Genomic DNA, 17,907 nt, shown 5'->3' with positions numbered 1-17,907 from the left:
GTAATATACTATCCCCAACGCCATTAGGTTACCTAATCAGTTAGGGGCCAACGTATGGTACAATAAACCTTTTAGAAATAACAGTTGTTTGGGCCACACTGTCCCTAATTCAATATTAGTTTCCTTGGAATGTATTCTATTATAAATACAGGCGAAGTGTGATCACTTAACATTCCTGCAATCACCACTCTTTAAGGGATACACTTTATTCTTGACCACACTCTTCTACCTAAATTAGTTGTAGATGTTTGCATGGATTTTGTTAGCTCTGTCAGGTTTCTTTCATATGTCTGTTGTGTAGCCCTCAGTGTCCAATTTTTCACTGCTTGCTGTTCTTTGTATTTCCCATTGGACAGTTTTTTCCTTCTTATTTTTACATGCTTTCATCTTTTCACTTCCCGTTGTCTCTTAACTTTTATTTTTGTCATCCAAAGTTGTTTTTTTGTCTTGGAAAATAGAGTTCTTGTTCCCAAGGATATAAACAATTCTGAATGATGTCAAAATTATTTTTTTAACATCTCCCTCTAGCCTTCTGCCAGTTTACCTATTACTGCTCAGGATTCTGGGTTAAAAGTGAGCTTCAACACCTGAGTGGCCTAACAACCTAGTGTGGATTAGTGGGCTATGAATGTCACAGCTTTGAGAACAGCTATTAAACATCCCTACTGCAGGTGAAGAAAGGAAGGGTCAAAATGTCTATCACTCTCAGTGCTGCCAGCAAGCAACTGTTGAAAGAAACCAGGACAGATGAATTTCAACTGGATCTAAATCCAAGAATCACAAAATCAACTATTCAATTACCAACATTAACACTACCAGTAACAACCATTGTAATGGCTACAATGTCTTTCCAACTACTCTTCACAAACTACTCAGTGACCCACTTTTTGTTTTAAACCTTTATCTTTTTGCTTGAAATCGCTTCTTATTCCTAATGTGCGTACGCGTGTTGTGTTATTATTTCTTACGTTCATTACCAATATACTTACTCTTTTGTGAACTCAAGAAAGCCTGGTTAAATCGGCTCCTTTCAAAACCAAAATTCCTTTGTCTCGGAAACAAGGCATGTGCAAGAGAAAAGATCCAATTTAAATTAACCTTGTTGTGAACAACTGAGGAGGCAGTCGGATAAAAGGAGGAGAACCGGTTCATCCTTCGTCACCTGAGAGCTTGACAATCTCACCTGGTTACTAGTTTGTAATAACATTTATTTATGGATAACTTATTTCCATATGGTTTATTGCTTTTTTACTTGACTACTCCGCTAATAATAAACACAATCACTATCCGCTAAAAAAAGCCAAACACGAACAAATTAAATACATATTCTATAACATTCTGGCCACTCCATGCTCTCTGCTAACTGTGATTTCACTTTGAGTTTTAACAAACTTTTCCAATAACAATTTCTGAGAAATAGAATGCAAACTTTTCCATGTTTATGCCCTTGTTGCTGGTTCACCAACAGGAGCAATCAATCTATCGTTACTTTCCCTTAAAAAGTTTCCATGATTCGGTTAGATTCCCTATCCCCCTTCTTGGTTCCAGTCAAAAAAAGTTCCAATTTTTCAAAGCTTGCTCATAATTATAACTTCTTTTCTGGGGTCATTCTAGTTTACCCTCCATAGGATCTGCCACACTTCCAATAAAATCTTCTCTCTTTCGGTAATTACCCAATTCTCTTTGGAAAGCCAGAATTGAATTTGTCTCTTCCACATGCTTTGGCATGTTAAAAATCACACAACACCAGGTTTTAGTCCAACAGGTTTATTTGGAAACACTAGCTTTCGGAGCGCCATTCCTTCATCAGGTGGTTCATCAGCAGCAGTCCAAAAGCTAGCACTTCCAAATAAACCTGTTGGACTATAACCTGGTGTTGTGTGATTTTTAACTTGGTCCACCCCAATCCAACACTAGAACCTCCAAGCTGTGCTTTGACATGGTATTCCAGATCCTAAACATTCACTGAGTGAAAAAAAAGGGTTCTCCTCATCTCACTGCTAACTTTCCTGCCAATCACTTTGAAACTGGTTCTTAATATTTCCACCTCATCCAGTCTGCCTAGGTACCTTCAATGAGTTTGAACACATCTGTCAATTGCAGCAATTAAATTATATGGTCAGTAAACGGATGATCTTTTTAAAACAGGAACACATACATACCCACAGTCTGGGGCAGGACACCATCGACAGTCAGGGTCAGAAGCCAGATACCGACGTAACATAAATTCCTCATATTTCTCCATCAGCGCCTGATCGTTCAATATCATCCGGATATCATATGGATTTAGCCGCTCAGAGCACTCAGGGCAGCTGATATTCACGCGGCTCTCTGTGATTTCAATGCGCAGGTACTGGCGCAAACAGTCAAGGCAGGAACGGTGGTGGCACGTCATAATTTCAGGCACATTCTCCTGTGGATGACGCACTAAGCAGAGGGGACATTCCAGAAAGCCGGACAACACCTTGAACAAGAACAAACATGAGATAATCAGTTGTCACAAATTCTTTATTGTTTCTGTCTGCTAGTAGGTTTCTCTGTGAGTTCAATCATAAATAGACAGAAGAATGGAACTAAAGCGAACGAAAAGATCCAGTGTTTCAGCTGCAAGATCAGTTCGTTCATTTTAGTCACAGCCACCTGGTGATATTGTCTATGGTGGAAAAAGAACTCTGCCATGATTCCTACTCCTGATCAGCTGATAATGATACCTACTTCAAAAAGATGCTCGTGGGTCAATACCAGGTACAGTGACCCCAAGTCCTGGCTGTGATTTTCCCCTCGGGTCTGGCAAGCCCTTCTTCTCTCTGTCCATGATTACACTTGAAGAATTTAACCCCACAATGTCATGGACTGGCTGCTTGAAGAACACAAGAGGACAGAAAACTAGAGAAAGAAAACTGTACACTAGCTGATGCATAAAAAAATGTCTTCAGACACAACTAACCTCAGAAGCCAGATTTCTTCAGTTCCATCTTCAGTGTAATCATTCAACACACTCAAAGTACACTACAACACCTTATGAAGGTGTCAGTTTAAGGAACCTACTAAAATTTAGTATCTTATTTAACAAATATGGGGTAAAGAACATAAATAATGAACAGGGTGACTCACTCAATGCCAGAGTTGCAGACACTGCTTCCAGACATTCATTGCTAATTTGTAATGTTATGTTGAGGTATCAGTTATCAAGACCAGTGCAGCTCTGACCTCAAGTACACCAACTTTTTCTAACATGGTGACAAATGATGATAATGATGATGAAGATGGTGGTGACATCAAATGAGCATCAACCTGTGCTGCAAAAATATGCACCTGAAGAGATGCTCTGGCAGTGCTTGATATGAATTAACATTACTTTCCAATTCTATTGTTCATAAACTAATGTCAGGTATGCGCACATTTCCACATAACTTTCATTTACCCAGACATAAAACCAAAAGAAGTTATTAATCCAAATTAAGAAAGAAAGATTCTATACATTTTATGAAGTAAGAACAATTAGGAGATACAACAGAATCCTGGCCTGTTAGGTCTTGCCCATCTGGTTGTCAGGTACCAGCTTCATGAGTTTTAAGAGCTCCCGAACTCTTTGTATCAATAATTCACTGTCTAATAGTTCCTTAATGTTGGCGGCTGTGCTGAAGCAACTCATTGATAGTAGATGGTGCACGATTCAACAGGGAGGCCTCCTAATTATTCATGGTTCTGTAACCACATGCCTTTTCCCTTCTCCTTTCACACCTCTCCCCAAAATTTGCTCCCATATATTGATGCTGGCCCAATCATCAACAGTTGCTCAATTCAACCCAACTTTCTGTGAGAAGCTTCTGTCTAGTCCAATTCACACCTCACCAGTGACATAGCAGCTCTTTAAATGGACAAGTACAGATGTGGTGCAGGGTGACAGATACTTGCTAGATTGATTTCGGAGAGGTTTCACTATGGGTACCTCCTTCCTTTAAATGCTCTATGGCCACATTCTCAGATGATTTAATTGGTAGAAGGCCCATCTGATGAAAATGAGATCGCACCTGATCAGAAAACCTACCAAAGCAGGAAGCAAACTGATTAGATACAAAAGTCCAACTGTTGATGTGACACTTACTTAAATAGCAATTTAAAGAACACAGTAACTGGTGGTGCAGATGGTTATTTTATTCCTGGCAATTTCTGAGAATACAGGTCTGATGGGACCATTTTGAGCTAATTTTCGAAACTGGGATCAGAGTTAACCATAAAAGCTTTCTTTTTGAATAACTCAGCTTATGGGCAGCTGCAACACCATACTGCCTGGAACAAATTTCTTTTGACCTCTATCTCCATTCCCAGTCAGTGTCTCAGATTGTTTAAAGCCTTAGTTAGTCAGAGGCTGGGAATCCTCCACTGAGCAACTCCCCTCCTGTCTCCCCAGAGCCTGTTCACCTTCTACAAGGTACAAGTCAAGAGTGAGATGGACTAGTCTCCATTTGCCTGAATGAGTCCAGCTTCAACAACACTCAATAATCTCAAAGCCATTCAGGAGAAAGCAGGTGGCTTGATTAGCATCACATCTAACACCTTCAACATTCACACCCTAACTTGGATGACAGTGGCAGCAGTGCATTTTTCTACAAAATGCACAGTAGCAACTCATCAAGGTTTGTCCAACAGCACTTACCAAACTAGTGATCCCTACCACCCTGGAAGGACAAGGTGGCAGCAGATGTACACGGACATTGTCACCTGCAGGTTTCCCTCCACACTACACATCCTGACTTGGAACCTTATCCTTCCTGATCATTCTAATCCTGAGCCTGGTCTTCTGTTCTTTTCCCTTCCTACCACTGAACAGTTTTCCAGTCTAATCACTGAGACACCCTCCTAACATCTCTCTCACCAAGTTCTTCCTTAAATCCAAAATGTTTTATGAGACTTTCAGTAACCCCTTTGAACCTACCTAACCTGGCTTGACTGCAAACCCCCTTAAAATATATTAAGATAATAGCCTGAACCCTAACTTTTTCTTATTGTTAAAGAGTAAATGTAAGGCATTGCATTTCAGATGCAAATCAATTGGTCAAACGACTTGACTTTAAGCAAAACACATTTTAACTAGTGTAAAAATAGACAAAAATTGGCTTAACTGTAACTATGTAAATGCTTAACAAAATAATATATACATTAACTCCTAATTAACTGTTCCGATATAGTAACATTCCATAAACACACCCTTGGCAAAGAAAAATTCAGTAAAATAGATTGTCTCACATGCAATTCTAGCAGTAGGAAGAGAACCCCAGCTTTTAGCTGTAACAGAGAGAGGAATAAGAGCTTCCTCATCCAGCTTTAAGATCCCAGCAAAGGTTGAAAGCTAAAACTAGAAATCCTGGTTTTATGGGAACTTTATGGGAACTTGACCCCACAAGTTCTAACTTTTAAAGAAGCCCAAGGCCTCACAAGCTGTTTACCTTATTGACTGCTTGCTACCACTGTCTCAATCTTCATAAAACAAAGGACAAAATACACCCATAGTATTGTCATAATAGGAAACAAATTTCAAAGGGCCTTTGAACTTTTCTTTATATTGTAGGCAATGTGTCTGAAGCAAGTTGTTGGAGTTATGTATTTAAGTGTTAAAGTTAACAAAAAGGTTCTGAAGCTTTATTGTCCAAAGTGTGACAATTTGATTCAAGAGCACAGACTCATTTTTGAAAGTTACTGATTGGTCATTTTCAGCTTACCTATTAAGGAAATGGTGTTGGTAAAAGATTGGGGACAGTCTAATTTTCAATAAAAACTGCATCTAAAGTTTGTCCACCATGTCTCAAACAATAAAACAAAAGCTGCTTATGGCGGAGCAGTGTTTGACTTGGCTCCTGACCATCTGGAGGTTTCCCAAGGTTGATTTAAGGCTGATTGTTCACAATTCATTTTACTTTTAAATTTAAATTTTGTTTGGAAGGCATGTGTTTTTTAAAATAAAAAAGTTGAAATTTGAGCCATTCTTTATTATTCTAATTCAAGCAATGAGAATATGCAACTACCACCTTGTCCACGTTTGCAGTTATGTAAAACTAAGACCCACTACTTATCAGTTTCATTGAATTTCGGTTATGGTGCCATACAGCACCGAAACAGACCCTTCAGTCCAACCCATCCATGCCGACCAAGTTTGCCAAACTAAACTAGCCCCATTTGCCTGCATTGGGTTAATATCCCTCTAAACCTTTCCTATTTGTGTACCTGTCCAAATAGCTTTTAAATAATGTAACTGAACCTGCACCTAATGTGTTATATTTTAAAACCATTCAGTTGAATATTGGAAAAAGCAGGCTTGAAACAGCAATAAATACATTTTTTTGTTTTAATATATAAAGTGTATCAGAATACATAGTCTTTGTTTTTGAAAGGAAATACGACCAGTCCTGTTTTTTTGATACACTGCTGTGACCATATAATACTCCTACCTAGAAGCCCAGTTGGAAACAGAAAAACATTATTGTTGAGTTCAGCCAAAGTCTGGAATTGAACTTATTGCTGCTAATTGGGAACCAAGCCAATGTTCTACAGCAGGAGCAATACAATTGCCACACCCTTCCCAAGTTCAATTAAATATGACTTTTCAAAAGGTTTAACTTGCACATTTGTAACTCCGATTGCCACTTGTTAATCGTTAAAGAAAGTTAAATGTGTTACTAGGTTAATCCTCCGAAATAATTTGAACTTTCAGAAAGTACAGTAACAACTCGACTGGACTAACCATACGTAATCACTTAATGTTCTGTCTCAGAATGAAAAAGAATGCAAAAACAACTGACTAATTGCTGCTAGATTATTGAAACAGGTCATGGTATTACAACAACCTACCCATTCACTTTAAACCAACTTAATTAATTTCATTTATAATGCAATTTATCTTCATATAATTTAAAAATCTCTGGACAGATCAAGAAAAATATTTAAAATAGGTCGACATTGTATTAAAACATACTCAAAGAGAGCACAGTAACGCTACACTGGCCTCGGAGCAGTTTAATTTCCATGTAGTTTGCAAAATCTGTGGGATTTTGTTCCGAGAACACTGCCAGATTTGCAAAACTGGTTATCTCAACTGCTGTTCTTCAACTGACTTATTTCACCTGCCTTCACCACATAAAAATATTAAAGTTCTCAAAATGTTAAACTCCACATAATTAGGTCTTATCACTGCAACCAGGCAACAATTACAAAGGTGTAATTTTCCGACAACCCTCTGCATGTTAAGTTATCTGGAATATGCATTCTTTCTGACTGTCTGATTACTCTTTGCATTGCACTTCCTTCTCAAATTATAGACAAATAGATCAGTGTCCTTTGTCTGCTTGACGTGGCATTTTGTCTCCATTAGTTGCTGTAACTGATGACCTATCTCATTTCTTCAACACAATGAAGGGTAGGAAGAATCAAAATGGAAATTATAAAATTAAACTGTACTTCACATGTAGGTCAATAATTAGCCTGCAATACTGGTTCTGAAGCTTTTATTTATACATCAGATAGTGCAATAATGTGAAGAATTCCTAGTCATTGCTAAATCATTAGGGTAAACTCCATAGGCAAGAAAGGATATAGAGTGACAAAATCAGCCAGGATACTCTCATGGAGCAACGAGGGGCTATTTAATCAATGGCATGGTTTAAAACGTATGACCAAGTCACTTGTTAGTTCCTTCATCATAAAATGTGCAACAGGGAGAGATTTAAAACAGGGAATGGAAGAGGATACAGTATTTGTATTCAAAACCTATGTTAGATAGAGCAGTCCCTTTCCATAAAGTTTCACCTTGGCCTCCATTATGGTGTTCACAGCATTTTCCATATAACTAACACATGTGGAACCATCCTTGACCAGAATCATTAGCTCACACATCTATTGATAAAGCACTGTGCCAAACATCATATGTGTATGCAACAGAAAAAGGACGAGACATTCTTAAGATGGCTGGGGTTGGAAACTGCAAAGAGAATTACGTGTGAGGTTTCTATACAAGAGAACACAGAGGAATGATGCTAACCACTATATTAGGAAGCATTACATGGCAGGAATGACAATGGAAGTTTGTGAGAATAACTGTTGACATACATTTCAGTGTCCATAAGGTTGATCAGTAATACAATTTATCATAGAATAAACATCTGTTTGATGTCTGGCAGTACTAGTGGCTAGATAGCAACAATTGTTTTTAAACTATATGTTAAGCAGACAAAAAATATTTTTTCTGAAGGAACATAAAGAAAAAAATCTATACAATTAAATTTCAGTAATATACCCATTAATAATCTTCAACAATTTATCAAGTGACCTTTTTTAAAAAAGATGAACTTAAGTTATAGAGCCCACAGTTCCCAACATACGTCCTCAACTATACTTAACAGGTCAGTTACTTTCATTATTTTTGACAATTATTTTTTCACACTATTCCTTCTGCTCCACAGTGTCCCAAGCCTCTGACAATCCAAAGCAGAGCTAAGACACTAGTTGTCATATCCTAACAAGCGTAATTATAGATTGTGTTCCCAAACTTGGAAAAAAAAATGGACTAAGCTGGCAATGCAGCAGTCTGATCACCTTGTACAAGAATTTTAGATTGGGATGCTAGATCCTAACAGAATGCTGCTGCTGGGTTTAGTGGCTTTAAATGCCTTTCACAGGCAGACAGACAGATTGCCACTTACTCTCCTGTTCCTTCATTGTCCCTAAACTCTCCTTGTTGCTCATGCTCCCCACCTGGTAACCCAGCAAAGATCCACAAACCACTGTTCATGTAATCCCAGGTGTAAATGTATGCACAGGTGGATTCATAAGCCGCTTCTGCAGTTTAATGATCATGTTTGAGTTAACACACTGGGGCCCTAGCTATGTCAACATGTAGGCAGTGATGTTGTATGACTAAATATCTTCCAATATCATCTTTAGCAGGTCTAGGCAAATTAATCATTTGTGTAATTTTTGAGACAAATTATGTCTTGTTACCCCCTTGCATCATAATCCCCCTGATAATTGCTAGAGCATATTTGAATTAAGTTTAAAAAAAACATCATGACCAGAATGCTGCAGTATCAATGCACTTTCCCAGGGATATAAAACAGTGTCTTTAGGACATGTAAATAATTTATTTTGATAGGCTCAGTCTGTTCCCTGCTTGTCATATCGGATAGGTCTAGTCCCATGTGCAGTCTTGGCCATCTAATCTTAGCAGATTTATCAATATTAATTTGAGAAAGATGTGAGCAGAAGTGAACCCAGGGATCAGGAACTTCAAGGGAAAATATCCTTTGATCCTTTGGATATTTTTAAAAGGAAAGTGAACGGAATCATTCTCTTGAAAAATGTTAAAGCATTCGAGAAAACCTGACAATCCTTCATTTTAGACAGAATTAGGGGTTTATTTCTAACACATTAATTGGGTTAGATGTACATGGATTGGAATCACTAATGCACTAGTAGATTCCTTGACATAAATAATTGATCAGTTTTGAAGAATCTGAGAATTGTAAATTTTGAAGTTAGCTAAAATTAAGATTTAGGAATTATGAAAGGAATGGGCAAAATTGATCGAATGTTTGAAGGGCACAGGGCAAAACATTAAAAATGAAAATTAGTTGGTTATATTTTAAATCATAAAAAAAAGAATACGAGCAAATTGGCCTTCGAAGCAGACAATACAAATGGTAAGGAAATCAGATGTATTTCTGAAAACAGAAGGGAATGAAGGTAACATTGAGAAGGCAGAGGGTTTGAATTAACTTCTCAAAAGGGGTCCAAATAGCTCTTTTTTTGTCCCTGAAAATGATAATGTCAAATAATACAAAAAATGCAAAACTGGACAGGACTTTGTTCCTGGAGAAATTATGAACAAAATTATGTATTTTGAGTATTTGGAGGTTCAAAACAATGACGTAACTCATTTTTTTCTAAAATTATTTAACGAAGCATCAAATTGATGAAGTACGTGTAAACAAATTTGCTAAGAGGCAAGTGAATGAACATTAATCTTGAATGTGTAATGTCATCATGAGAAAAAAAACTCATTTGACATTTGAGTTGCCAGCAGACTGTTTTGCCAAACACTTTTCTCAAAAACAACACACCTTTGAAAACCACTTGTTTGAGCGATGTGTCTTTTAAATGGCAGATCTGAGTTGCTCAAGCTAGAATGATTCCTTGGCTTATGGGAAAGTCATGGTGACCTATTGCCAAGCCTTTACAGCAGAACATTTCAGGAGTATGCAGAGGTATCAAATCAGAACCTATAATGAGGTTATATCTTTCTAACGCTATAATTTCATGCATTAAAATTATATATCAGGTGCATACAAATGCTTTTGTGGCATTGGCAGTTCGTTAGTCATGCAGTACAAAGTTAGCTACAATTTGTTCTGGAAATGCAACTCTCCTTGAGCAGGGTACAGATACATATTATGGTCATAGCTCTATTCTATAGTGGTCATTATTTCTAATGGCCATTGGGGAGGGGATTGGGTAAACTTTGACCATTAGGTCTCATAGCATCTACACCTTGCAACTGATCAGTATATAAATATTAAACTTTAAAAACATACAAATAATCCAGTATTTATTAAAATAACATTTACTGGGGAATCTTCATTTGCCTATGATAATCTGACCCCCTTGTCAGTCATGATACAATAAAGGTGGGAGTTAGGCCACTAATCCTGAGTTTCAAGTTTCCAATATCCACATATATTTTGGTTTTACCACAGCTGCTTAAGTAGTACTAACACTGGTGGTGCCCTATATATTTTATTTTAAAAAGCTGTGATTTGAGGTCAGATTACACAATTCTAACGCCTAATCGCATTTAATGGTAAATAGATTCCAACCTTCCTTGCTGAATCTGAAGATGTTAATGTTGTCCTGCTGTCAGACGCGTGCAGTTTCTTTTCAGTCTCTGCCACTTCAGTGTGAATGCTTTCGATGCTGGCAACAGATATTTCCTGCTTCTCCTTTGCTTTGGATTTGCCATTAAATATGCTCTGGAAAGAAATCCTTCTTCTCTTTGCCGGGCATTTGGGATTTGGAGTTGCATTAACTGAGGAGTGGGGGGAATCTGAACGCATTTTGTCTTTTCGGTGTTCGGGAAGTGGTTGAAATTATTTCCTGGAGGATCTCTCTCTGTGTGCGCTGTTACTAAAGCAGTTTCAGTCAACAATGGCAGGGAGAGTCGAACAGTCTCAACCAGCTGAGGTACAGCACAGCTGGATATAAAAGATCGGCTCCACCAAGGTGCCCCAGCCCGTCCCGAGTCTGTCCCCCTTCGGTAGCAGCTTCACCAGTCCACCGCTTTGCCCCGCCTCTGCCTCCTCCGTCCCTTCCTTCTCCTCCTGCTCGAAGCTGCAACATAAAACAAGAGGAAATGAGCAAGTCCGTTTTTACTCAGGCTTGTGAGAGTTGTGTCATCATGAAGGCATGACAGAGCATGCTCAGGAAAAGTGCCTCACCTACTGCTCTTTAAACGGAGTGAGCAGAAAATTACAGCGTGTGGGATGGAAACTGCGTCATGGTCAATAATTCGATCATTTCAGAGACACTTGCTAACAACAAAAAAACACCACTATCAGTCACTAGTCTCAGTTTGACAACATAATGTTTAACTCCTCACCAGCCTCCTCACAGGTTCCTGATCTCGACGCTGCACAGAAATGTTTAACTTTCACTTTTGCTACTTCGTCGATGAATCATTTTAACTCTTTAACAACCAGTCACAAGGTTGGGGGGGGAGAGACGACTCATTTATTTAATTCAGCAATAAAATTCTGTAAACGGTATCAGGATCCATTTTAAAAATCGTTTAGCCTAGCTGTGGAGGATTGTATTTATTTAGTTTTATCTTAAAAACATAGTGACTTTGCTCGACCAGCACACTGACAGGAAGTTGCTCATCCTGTCATTTGTTAATTGAGCCTGATCCTCTTGCAAGCTCTGCATGTCCTGGAAAAGATCTGCAACCAGTCAAGTGGGAAATTCAGGCATATGTCACGGGATCTTTACAAATGTTGTTAAAACTGAAGTTACTCTGTAAAAACAACGAAAATTAGTTTTAGCATTCAGTTTCCATGTTTTATTTAGGCAAGAAAACATCCTAAAATACTTGAGAGGTGAAGAAAATAGTCTGAATCCTGAGGGAGTGTGGGACAGAATTTATTTTGGACACAATTGCGAAGTTGTATACAAAATATATTCAAAATTGTGCTGCTTATCTTTCTGATAAGAATAACACTGTCCCTGAACAAACATAATAGGGCAGTGTAACAAGATGCAAGTAATATGTTCTTCCATTATAAGTATTAATTGATCAATGTAAAAATGGCTACTGCTCCAGCTTGACAAATACAATAGAGATGGTGTAGTACTGCAGCTGAATTTGAAGTGTAGGCTAATGCTGAGGAAACCTAGGGTTCGAATGCCCACCAAGGAAGGTCATGGAATTTGAACTGAAATATTCAATAAAGTTTGAATATTAAGGTACTGTCAGTGATATTGATCATGAAATGATCATCAGTTGTTCTAAACCCATCTGGTTCATTAGTGTCCTTAAGAGAAGGAAATCTGCCATCCTGAAATGGTCTGGCCTACATGTGATTCCAGACCCACAGCAAAAGAATTGACTGTCCTCTGAAATGACTTTGTAAACCACTCCATTCAATAACAATTAGGGATAGGTGGCAAATGCTAGCCTTGCCAACAATTATCCACAGCCGTAAATGGATTTATTGACAAAAAAAAAGCATCTGCAATAAGTATGCAATATATCACCTAAGGGTAGCTGAATTTAACATCACTGAAAATTAGTTTTTAAAAAACACCTATGCCGAACCATGAAGGGCAGCACGGTGGCTCAGTGGTTAGCACTGCTGTCTTATAGTGCCAGGGACTCAGATTCGATTCAACCTCTGTGAAGTTTGCACAATCTCCCCAAGTCTTCATGGGTTTCCTCCGGGTGCTTTGGTTTCCTCCCACAGTCTTAAAATGTGCAGGTTAGGTGGATTGGTCATGCTAAATTGCCTATAGTGTCTAGGGATGTGCAGGCTAGGTTGTTTAGCCATGGGAAATACAGGGTTACACGGATAGGGTGGGGGCGAATGGGTCTGGGTAGACTGCTGTCCAGAGGGTTGATATGAACTGGATGGGCCAAATGGTCTGCTTCCACACTGTAGAGATCCTATTAATCATTCACTGCTTTAATCAGTGCACATTGATTGGTTTCTTAGTTAAACTTTTTCCACGCCCTTAACAGGCTTTGCATGTAAGTTATTCAGTTGGAAATGGGTGATTTACAGCTGGTGGTGGTTAACAGATGAAGAAAAATATGATGGATGATTTGGTTATGGGAAATAAAAAATATTCAGTTGTGTACAAGAGAACTTCTGGATATTAAAGGAGAAATTCAGCAGGTTTGGCAGCATTTGTGGAGAGAGAAGGCAGGGTTAACGTTTCGAGTCCAGCATGACATTTTCAAAATTGGATTTTCTTTCAATTCTGAAGAATCATGTTGGATTCTAAACATTACCTGCATCTCTCTCTCCACAGATGCTGCCAGACCTGCTTGAGTTTCTCCAGCATTCTCTGTTTGTTACAGACAAAATAGAGTTGCTTTGTCTTTGCAATCTCAACCACAAGAGCTGGTGATCAGATTTAGTCTCCAGACTGTACTTCTGACCTCCCTACTATAGGTGGACTTCATAAATTGACATAGCAATGTAGAAAATAAACAGGACGGATGACAATGATGGAGACCAAATTTGAGGTGTATTACTTCCTTTAAACATACTACCCTGTAATCAAATATTCACAACTGAAATTTGAATTTTATGAGGTATACCACAGGCCACAGGTATACCGCTGTACAATAATGTAATAATTATACTTTTGGAACAGAAAACAAGAGGTTAAGAGGTCAAATCCTTCTATGGTAAATATTCAAATTAAAGTCAGCAAATCTACAAATTTGCGAGTTATCTTGATAGTTGTCAAATTGATGTAAAATCCCAAGTGGATCACTGAACTTAAGGGAATTTATATTTGCCAGGATTTGGTGTTGGAGAGACTGTTAGGTCTGAAGGTTGATAAGTCTCCGGGGCCTGATGGTCTGCATCCCAGGGTACTGAAGGAGGTGGCTCGGGAAATCGTGGATGCATTGGTGATTATTTTCCAGAGTTCAATAGATTCGGGATCGGTTCCTGAGGATTGGAGGGTGGCGAATGTTATACCACTTTTTAAGAAAGGTGGGCGAGAGAAAGCAGGAAATTATAGACCAGTTAGTCTGACCTCTGTGGTGGGAAAGATGCTGGAGTCTATTATAAAGGATGAAATTACTGCACATCTGGATAGTAGTAACAGGATAGGACAGAGTCAAATTGGATTTATGAAGGGGAAATCATGCTTGACTAATCTTCTGGAATTTTTTGAGGATGTAACTCTGAAGTTGGACGAGGGAGATCCAGTAGATGTAGTGTACCTGGACTTTCAGAAAGCTTTTGATAAAGTCCCACACAGGAGGTTAGTGAGTAAAATTAGGGCGCATGGTATTGAGGGCAAAGTACTAGATTGGATTGAAAATTGGTTGGCTAATAGGAAACAAAGGGTAGTGATAAACGGCTCCATTTCGGAATGGCAGGCAGTGACCAGTGGGGTACCGCAGGGATCCGTGCTGGGACCGCAGCTTTTTACAATATATGTTAATGATATAGAAGATGGTATCAGCAATAACATTAGCAAATTTGCTGATGATACAAAGCTGGGTGGCAGGGTGAAATGTGATGAGGATGTTAGGAGATTACAGGGTGACCTGAACAAGTTAAGTGAGTGGGCAGATGCATGGCAGATGCAGTTTAATGTGGATAAATGTATGGTTATCCACTTTGGTGGCAAGAACAGGAAGGCAGACTACTACCTCAATGGAATCAATTTATGTAAAGGGGCAGTACAGAAAGATCTGGATGTTCTTGTACACCAGTCAATGAAGGCAAGCATGCAGGTACAGCAGGTAGTGAAGAAGGCTAATAGCATGCTGGCCTTCATAACAAGAGGAATTGAGTATAGAAGCAAAGAGGTGCTTCTGCAGCTGTACTCCAGGTGAGACCACACCTGGAGTACTATGTGCAGTTCTGGTCTCCAAATTTGAGGAAAGACATTCTGGCTATTGAGGGAGTGCAGCGTAGATTCACGAGGTCAATTCCTGGAATGGCAGGATTACCTTACACTGAAAGACTGAAGCGACTGTGTTTGTATACTCTTGAGTTTCGAAGACTGAGAGGGGATCTGATTGAGACGTATAAAATTATGAAAGGATTGGACACTCTGGCAGTAGGAAACATATTTCCACTGATGGGTGAGTGCCAAACCAGAGGACACAGCTTAAAAATACGGGGTAGACCATTTAGGACAGAGCTCAGAAGAAACTTCTTCACCCAGAGATTGGTGGCTGTGTGGAATGCTCTGCCCCAGAGGGCAGTGGAGGCCCACTCTCTGGATTCATTTAAGAAAGAGTTGGATAGAGCTCTCAAAGATAGTGGAATCAAGGGTTATGGAGATAAGGCAGGAACAGGATACTGATTAGGAATGACTAATCATGATTATATTGAATGGTGGTGCAGGCTCGAAGGGCTGAATGGCCTACTCCTGCACCTAATGTCTATTGTCTATTGTCTATATGTTTCTGGGAAAAGATTTGATGCTAGTCAACAATGCAATTGGATCTTAATCACCTCAGTGTAAAAGAATCACCACTCCACATTCTGAGGTAAGAAATCTAGCCTTGTTAGCATTGTCCACATCCCAAAACTTTTTAAAAAAGCTCAATCTTCTCCTCACTGGATAGGACACATCTTTTCGTGGGCATCATTAGGTAGCAATCAATGATGCAGACCTTTATATCACCTTCCTCCCTAAAGAGAAATGCTAAAGTGGCCTCCACCACAACCAACCTGACTTCAATCATTTACCACAGAACAGTGATCAAACGTGGGAACTACCCGGTTAGCTTTAAACATTACGACAGTGGATTGTGAATTAGTTCAGACAGTTCCCAGTCCATTAGCTCTTTGGCGTCATCTATTCAGTCATACTCCAATTAAGACACTCCCAGCTTGTGTTATGTAAAGATTAATTAAGTTAAACATAAGTAGGCAGGTGAAGTCCATTAAAGCACCTCACTGGTTTTGTTAGAATTTATTTGAAAACTCTGTCTTGCCTGATGTTTGTCAAACATTACAGCAGAACAACATAATTTGCATGAAACGCATTCCAAAAATGGGTTAGTCATATCTGACATCCTCCTTCTCTAAACAATTGGGATGTCAGAGCATCTTCAACTGAATAAAAAAATGAACTTTATAATACCAAATTGGTTTTAAAAGACAAAGTGTTGCACTAGTGGTCTAACAGATATAACAATTGGCTTTATGCAGCTAATCTCACATCAGGCATAAAATGAAATGTCACTTTTTTTTTGCCCATGAGATGGAGGCATTGCTGACTGGGCCAGCATTTATTTCTTATCCCTAATTGCTGTCAAGGCAGTGGTGGTTGTGGTGAACTGCCTTTTCAAACTGTTGCAGTCTATGAGGCAATAGGAACCCACAGTGCCTTTAGCTAGAGAGTTCCAGGATTTTAAACCAGCAAATGTGAAGGGATGGCAAGATAGTTCCAGTTCAGATGGTCTGGAGCTTGAAGGGGAACTTACGGTGATGGTGTTTCCATGTATCTACTGCTCTTGATTCCTATGGTAAAGGTCAAGGTTTAGATGGTGCTATCTACACAGCCTGAGTTGCCGCAGTGCATTTTGTACCTGGTACACATTGCTGTCACAGTTCTATTAGTGGTGGAGTGATTAAGTGATGAAGGTGCTGGATGGGGTGCCAGTCAAGAAAGTTGCTTTGACGTGGATGGTATTGAACATTTTTAATGTTCATAAAAGAGGAAAAAAGTGATAAAACAAGAGAATGAGTATTTGATCACTATCCAATGGCCCCCCTGGAAAGTTATGTAGATGTTAGATGAGACAGAATTAGCCTTAGCTTTAATTTTTTTTCCACCCCTCACAAATTATTCTCTATGATTTAATGACCTGTGTCACAAATCACGAATATTACTAATGGGCAAGGTAACTAAAGCTTTCCCTACTCATTGGACTATATCTCAAGAAGAAAGATGAAGATTTATTTTTTCTCAGGGAGTCAACCATCTTTGGAACTCTCTGCCTAGAATGTGTGGGGGAGGTTGTTGAATTTTTTAAGACAGTGGTAGATAGATTCTTTATGAGCATGGGAATCAAAGGTTACTGGGGTAGGTGGGGATGTGGAACTTGAAACACAAACAGATCGGCCATGATCTTATTAAATGAGAGAGTAGGCACAAAGGGCTAAATAGTCTACTTCTTTCATTTGATTGTAAGGCACAGCACCTTCAGAACAGCAGAGCAGAGGTGAAAACCATGGAGTGGGTAAGAATAGTCACATTTTCTTTATTATTATTGTCTGAAGCTCACAGTCAATGATCCAGGAGTAGCAGACAAATGCACCCATTTGCAGTGTGATAGGGATAATTCAGTCAAATAAAATTTTTGGTTGTGCTACTAATTCACAGTTCAGGTATAAATCAGCTTATTCACAGATGAAGAATGAACACTTTTACGAAGAATGCTTATTTCTGGTGATAAACCCACTTACAATTGTGTTAATTAAACCGTGCCAACTTATCACTCTTAAATCCATAAAGAGATATTGTTATTTGACAGAGAAAAAACCTATTCTGTACCACTATGTTAACCAATTCTGTCATTCATGGATGATTTTAAATTTATGATTATGCAAAATAATTTAAGCAGAATTTTGAATGATGCCCTAACCAGCATAACTTCAAATA

At 38.8% G+C, this 17,907-nt stretch overlaps 1 protein-coding gene across 3 annotated transcripts in view; it reads right to left on the bottom strand.

Moving 5' to 3' along the window:
* The window catches only part of rnf19b (ring finger protein 19B), a 179,480-nt gene that overhangs the window by 35,354 nt on the left and 126,219 nt on the right, over nt 1-17,907 (bottom strand). For 2 of the 3 annotated variants that reach the window (XM_043717448.2, XM_087976778.1), the window contains exons 2-3: nt 10,866-11,376; nt 2,163-2,464 (exon numbers count right to left, since the gene is read on the bottom strand). In XM_043717448.2, coding sequence (XP_043573383.2) covers nt 2,163-2,464; nt 10,866-11,102 — 539 coding nt within the window. In that variant the 5' untranslated portion in view covers nt 11,103-11,376. Of the gene's footprint in view, nt 1-2,162; nt 2,465-10,865; nt 11,377-11,483; nt 11,627-17,907 lie in introns of those variants that run through there. The other variant, XM_043717445.2, reaches the window with a different exon arrangement.

Source organism: Chiloscyllium plagiosum, unplaced genomic scaffold (assembly GCF_037043375.1).
Source record: "Chiloscyllium plagiosum isolate Xiang-an unplaced genomic scaffold, Cpla_swu_hap1 HiC_scaffold_30, whole genome shotgun sequence".
In the NCBI taxonomy this organism is placed as follows: domain Eukaryota; kingdom Metazoa; phylum Chordata; class Chondrichthyes; order Orectolobiformes; family Hemiscylliidae; genus Chiloscyllium; species Chiloscyllium plagiosum.
This window is presented reverse-complemented; position numbering and strand designations above follow the sequence as displayed.